General features: G+C 37.9%; 1 protein-coding gene across 1 annotated transcript in view; it reads left to right on the top strand.

Moving 5' to 3' along the window:
- The window catches only part of LOC106871715 (angiogenic factor with G patch and FHA domains 1), an 18,916-nt gene that overhangs the window by 2,675 nt on the left and 9,107 nt on the right, over positions 1-7,134 (top strand). The window contains exons 3-7 of the mRNA XM_052973408.1: positions 765-936; positions 2,951-3,188; positions 4,557-4,621; positions 4,779-5,003; positions 6,748-6,975. Of these exons, the coding sequence (XP_052829368.1) occupies positions 765-936; positions 2,951-3,188; positions 4,557-4,621; positions 4,779-5,003; positions 6,748-6,975 (928 nt within the window). The remainder of the gene's footprint in view (positions 1-764; positions 937-2,950; positions 3,189-4,556; positions 4,622-4,778; positions 5,004-6,747; positions 6,976-7,134) is intronic.

Below are 7,134 nucleotides of genomic sequence, written 5' to 3'. Positions count from 1 at the left end.
GGCTAATATACCCTCCAGCCTTCATCAGGTGTCTAGGGGAAATTTCGAACCTGTGTTCTCATTGTAAAGGTATTTTTTGATGTTATTATTATTATTCAGTAGTTTTATTTTTATAACGTGCTTTCACTTCACTACCGAGCGCAGCTCTGTGTGCCTTGGGTATGTGCTGTGGTTTGCTGTGATGCTCTTATGGTTACTGTATTGAAAGTGTTTTGCGTAGGATGTGTGCAGTGCCCAGTAGTGCAATTTTCTGTATGGTATATACATTTGTAAGTCCTGGTGTTTTTGTTATGTATTTGTCTATTATTATTATTATTATTATTATTATTCAGTTCACTACTTGGAATCGAACTCGGAATCTTGGGGTTAGTAGTCTGCATTCTTAACCACTACGCCACGGGCATATTGGTGTAGTGGTTAAGAGCACAGGCAACTAACCCAAAAATTCCGAATTCGATTCCAGGCAATGACCTCAATAATAATAATAATAATAATAATAACGTCGAAAAATACCTTAGGAATATATATGCCATGGAAACCAGGAAATTGGCTCTCATGAGTCAGCATGACTCGGAAAGGTTACTTTTTTTATACTGCAGTAGTTACCATGAGAGAAACTGTCATACTGGCTTTTGGTGCAAAATGCACTCTTGTTTATATTGCTAGTGGAGAGATGAATCCTTGCCACCTCCAGTGCTGAGGTAATAAGAATCATGATTTATATTTCAACTATAATAAATTTATTTTTTATTTTATTTTTGCAGGAAATCAAAAGAATCTACCAACATTGTTAATCATATAATGATGTCTGAAGATAGTGAAATAATTTCTATGGGTGGTAAATCACTTACCTGCTGTGACTGCAATTGCCACCTAACGGATTTGGTTGAGCTTAAGTCTCCAAATAATGAATCTGAAGTTAATCAAAATCCACAGGTATGCATTGATGTATATGGCAATGTCTTTATTTTCTCTGATTTGCATCCTCCTCCTTTTACATGTGCTTTTTTTGTGTGCATGGGTTGAACAAAGTCTTCTCCAGCTGGGTGCGTTTGCCACTTGCTTAACTGTTATTTTTTTTGTCATCTTCTTCATAAGGTTCAACATTCTGAATTCAACTTTTGCCACTTCTGCCCATCTCTTCAGAGACTTCCTCTGTTCTAGTTTCCTTCCTCTTCTGTATCCAACTGTCATCTTCCATGCACGTCATCATTTCTAGTTCAATATTTTTGTATAAGGTGGCGAGCTGGCAGAAACATAAGCACGCCAGGCGACATGCTTAGCGGTATTTCATCTGCCGTTATGTTCTGAGTTCAAATTCCGCCAAGGTCGACTTTGCCTTTCATCCTTTCGGGGTCGATTAAATAAGTACCAGTTACGCACTGGGGTCGATGTAATCAACTTTATCCTTTTGTCTGTCCTTGTTTGTCCCCTCTATGTTTAGCCCCTTGTGGGCAATAAAGAAATAAGAAACGTTAGCATGCCGGGCGGAATGCTTAGCGGTATTTTGTCTCTCTTTATGTTCTGAGTTCAAATTCCGCTGAGGTTGACTTTGCCTTTCATCCTTTCGGGGTCGATAAATTAAGTACCAGTTGCGTATTGGGATCAATCTAATCAACTGGTCTCCTACTCCAAAATTTCACGCCTTGTGCCTAGAGTACTCTTTTACTTATACACTCACATACATATATACATATACACACACATACATATATACGACGGGCTTCTTTCAGTTTCTGTCTACCAAATCCACTCACAAGGCTTTGGTCGGCTCGAGTAGAAGACACTCGCCCAAGGTGCCACACCGTGGGACTGAACCCGGAACCATGTGGTTGGTAAGCAAGCTACTTACCACACAGCCACTCCTACGCCTACAAAGAAAAGAATATTTTTATATACTATACAGTGTTCTTCTCATCTCCAGTTTTTTCTCTCAGTTGATACACATATGCATGCAAGCACGCGTGTGCCCGCACGCACACACACACAGACACACACATCTTTGTCTCTCTTTGTTTAGTGTCTCTTTCTAACTAGCAGTGGTTACAACTGCCATTCAGTTCCTGACCGACTCACTGGCAAAACAATAATTATGGCTGTGCAGTTAAGAAGCTTGATTTGTTACCATGTGGTTTCTAGTTCATTTCTACTGTGTGGCACCTTGAACATATGTCTTCTACTATTGCCCCAAGCCTGCCAGACAATGTGTAAGCCTGTTGGTGTGCTAACAGAGAGCTTATAAAGTATTTTGCCTGGATTAATACTCCTCATTAATAACTGTGTTATATATATATATATATATATATATATAAATTGATATAAACAGCTAGGTGCAATGTGATACCATAAAGGAAAAATTTAATTTTCACTAAGGGTGCTAGAAATAAGAGTTAAAATACTCTTAATGTAAGAAGAGTGCAAATATATGCATACACTCACACACACACACACACACACTCATACACAACTAAATCATCATCATCATAGAACGTCCATTTTCCATGCAGGCATGAAGTGGTTGAGTATTCCACAAACAGTCTGACTCAGTGTGGGATAAACCAAACTTTCAGATTATGGGTATACTCCATGTAATGGGCCACCAAGCAGTTCTCATTTATCCAGTTTCACTGACTAGGCTTGGGTCAACCTGAAGAATATGGTAAATGACATTGGCCCAAGATTCCACACTGTAGGATTGAACTTTGAATGTTGTGATTCTAAAGCAAACTCCTTAACCATTTGACCATGCTACACACACACACACATGCATACACACATGCACTCACCCACATATGCATGCATATATACGTGCACACACACATACCCACCCACTTGTACTCACCTACACATGAATGCATATATATGTATGTACATACATGTGCATGCACACACACACAAATGCACACTGGTATAACAATAATTTTTATATTTTTGTTTTCGAAATATTTAGGTGCCGGCATCTGATTCTAGCATGGAAAGTGTCATGAAAGAGAATGCTGCTTTGAAAGCGGCTCTGGAAGATGCTTGGGGAAACCATGCAAGATTACTTTACAAGCAAAAAATGATGCGCAAAGAATTTGATCTGATGGAGGCAGAACTTTATAATTATCGCAATAAAAATGTTGCACACCATCAAAGCAAATGTGATATATCCACACAAACAGCCTTAGACTCAAACTTCACTTCTGGTAGGTTTACATTTATAACTGTTTAATAAGCAAACACACACACGTTTCTGCCCTCTTGTTTTCTCTCTCTCTTCTCCCCTCTCTTTCTCTTCTCCCCTTCTCTCTCTTTCTTTCTCTGGCTGGGTATCTATGTACCTCCTCTACAGCAAAACACCTGTTACTGTCTCTCTGCCACACTCTAACCATTTGTCTTCTGACACAAAATCACCTCCTCCATTGCACCCTTCTTTCTCCAAGATTCCTTGTCTTGCAAGTTACTTGGTGACTCTGCCAGTGCTGGTGCCATGTAAAAAGCATCCAGTCCACACTATAAAGTGGTTGGCATTTGGAAGGGCACCCAGCAGTGAAGACCATGCCAAAACTGACCTCACCTGTGCTGGTGCCATGTAAAAAGCACTCAGTCTACTCTGTGGGGTGGTTGGTGTTAAGAAGGGTATCCAGCCATAAAAACCATACCAAAACAGGCACAGAAATCTGGTGCAGTCTTCCGCCTGGTCCGCTCCTGTCAAATCATCCAACCCTTGCCAGCATGGAAGATGGACACTAAATGATGATATGTTTTATATATATATATATATATATATATATATATATATATATACACATACATACATATATATTGTATATATAGGTGCAGGTGTGGCTCTGTGGTAAGAAGCTTGCTTCCTAACCATATGATTCTTGGTTCAGTCCTACTGCATGGCACCTTGGGCAAGTGTCTTCTACTGTAGTCTTGGGTCAGTCAAAGCTTTGTGAGTAGATTTAGTAGAGCTGGTAGAGAGAAACTGAAAGAAGCCCATCATATACACATGTACATATATATATATATATGTATATGTAAAAAGCACCCACTACACTCTTGGAGTAGTTAGCGTTAGGAAGAGCATCCAGCTGTGAAAACATTGCCAGATCAGATTGGAGCCTGGTGCAGCTGCTGGCTTTCCAGACTTCAGTCAAACTGTCCAACCCATGCCAACATGGAAAGCAGATGCTAAATGATAGTGACGAAACAGAAAACAGGTAGAATATTTTGGCCGGATATGACTGGTTTAAATTTTAAAGGGCTAAACATCACAACAGCAATTTCAAATTAACCAGTAGCTTTCCTTTATATCCTTAATTGCTATGTCTGTCAACTTGAGTCACAGATCCTTGGTCTGGGCTTATTCTAGGAATATCATCTTTCACCCCTGCATTCTTTTCACCTAACACTTTTTCATAATAGCACTTCAGGGCACCCTATTATAGGCACACTTCTCCCCTACAGTGTTTTGGTTTTCTTTTGTACACATGCCTTGCAATCCAGCTCATCTAAACATTTTAAAATGCAAAGAACAAATGATAACGAAATATTTTTTGAATTTGTAGATGCAGATTCCATAGAGGAAAATGATGGCAAAGATCGTCCTTTGCCTGATTGGATTACTATGAAGGTAAAAAAAGATTCCTCATCCTTCTCCTCCCCACCTCATCATCATCATCATCCTTATCATCATCATCACACCACCACCAACAACAACAACAACAATACCAGTGATGTTATTTTTGTTATTTTTCAACTGATTTTTTTGTTACATTTATTAATTTTAGCCAGAATCTCAGTCTGTTGCTGAAAGTGTGAAAGATGTAGCAGAGATGATGGTGATAGAACTTGATATGGAGAAAGAGAAGACTTTAGATGGTGATTCCAATGTTGCCACAGGATCGAGTATGGAGAATCACCCAGTCGATTGTTTTAGTTCTGACTCACCTTTCGTCTATGATTCTTCTTCCGGAATGTACTATGACCACACCAGTGGTTATTATTATGATGCTGTAAGTATTCTGTTTCCATTTATAATTTTCCCTTATTTTCAAGATGGTGCAACTGCAGAGACTGGACAGTGTCAGACAAAACATCTAATTATATACAGGCATTGTTTTAGTCCTCGTTGATTTTAATTGGAGTTAACATCCACCCTGCCTCATATTACATCAGCTTTACTTTGTGTCACATCAGCTTTATGTTGTGTTAATAATGAACATTAATCAGGGCTAAAACACTTTTTTCTGTTATTTGCTGTAGTTTTGTGGTTAAAATCATTGATACATTGCAAGAAGTGAATGTTTGCAAGATTGGATATATTTCAAGCAAAGGCAAACTGTACAGAAAGTGGTGATTTTCAAAAGCATAATATAACAGATAAGGTTAACAATTCAAAACATTTCTCCTTCAGTGTTTATCTCAGAAACATTGGCATAGAATTTGGAGTGGGTTGGTGGATTGATTTAAAATGTATTTATTTCTGTCCATCTTCAGTAAAGTACATTGATGCCTATAGGCGTGGGAGTGGTTGTGTGGTAAGTAGCTTGCTTACGAACCACATGGTTCTGGGTTCAGTTCCACTGCGTGGCATCTTGGGCAAGTGTCTTCTACTATAGCCTCAGGCTGAGTGGATTTGGTAGACGGAAACTGAAAAAGCCCATCGTATATATGTATGTATATATATACATATATATATATATATATATATATATATATATATATATATATATGTAAATGTGTGTGTATATGTTTGTGTGCCTATGTTTGTCTCCCCCAACATTGCTTGACAACCGATGCTGGTGTGTTTATGTCCCCCTAATCTTAGCGGTTCGGCAAAAGAGACCGATAGAATAAATACTAGGCTTACAAAGAATAAGTCCTGGGGTGAATTTGCTCGACTAAAGGTGGTGTTCCAGCATGGCCACAGTCAAATGACTGAAACAAGTAAAAGAGAAAGAGTAAAGAGAATTGTATATATTACCAATTTGTGACTGTCCATCTTTATAAACTATCTACTTATTACTATATAAGGATCCCTGTTGGTCACTGTTGACTATGCAACTGCACATTTATGTCCAAATACATGGTTGAAATTTTTTGGGGGAAGACCAGTACTTGGCCCTACCCTCTCCCTGTTACAGATGTTTGTCTAAATAAACGGCTACCAATTTAGGCCTATACAGTTTGGAATAAGTGTTAGAACACTAAAGACTCACAATAGACACTTCAAAGCATCTTGACTTCTCTGTTAAAGTTCTGCTGATTGGTACTTTTTTTTTAATCCTTAAAAGATGAAAGACAAAACTAACTTTGATGGGATTTTAACTCAAGAAACAGAGTGTTAAAACAAATATAGCACATAAGGTATTCTATCCATGACTCACTCTAATAACTCTACCATTTCACCTCCATTTATGACCACCCATCATTATTTCCAGTCTCCAGATCTTATTTTGTGTAGAATGCATATTTCTGCCCATCTTTTCACACTGACCTGATCAGGCTGAATATGTGCAGCTTATATTTTCTTCTGGCTAAAATCTCTTTTTCAAACTGATGTCCAAGGAATGGTATTTTTGTGGATAGAAATCAGTCAATGAAGTTCCCAAAATTGAATAAACTCTGTGTGAAGTGCTTTTGGTTGGAAGTTAAAAAAACACAAAATGCAAAAAAGAAAAAAAACTCCTATATTTAAGAAGTTGATGTTATCAGATTGTGGTGACACAAATTGTTTGTTTATTTTACTTCATTCAGAATTCCACATTATACTACGATCCACGTACGGGGACATACTTCTATTACAACTATACAACCAACGAGTATAAGTTCCATTCTAAAGTTGATTCCACAACCTCTGAGAACATCAATGAATGTGAGTCTCATTTGAGTGACTCTTCTTTGAAGAGTAAGACAGAAGACTCCAGTGAGTTAGAGGAAGGAGAGATCAAAGAACACAAGAAAAAGAAATCAAAGAAAAAATTGGTAAATATATTCTGTGATTTTATTTCTGTTGCCTTTTAATGTCTGAAGACCGACTCGTTAATGTATCAAACAATGTATGTTGTTATATTGTTGCAGTCCACTTAACTTGGGACACCTAGTTATGAGATAGGTATTACGATATATATATATATATATATA

This window comes from Octopus bimaculoides, chromosome 15 (genome assembly GCF_001194135.2).
Source record: "Octopus bimaculoides isolate UCB-OBI-ISO-001 chromosome 15, ASM119413v2, whole genome shotgun sequence".
Taxonomy (NCBI): Eukaryota; Metazoa; Mollusca; class Cephalopoda; order Octopoda; family Octopodidae; genus Octopus; species Octopus bimaculoides.
This window is presented reverse-complemented; position numbering and strand designations above follow the sequence as displayed.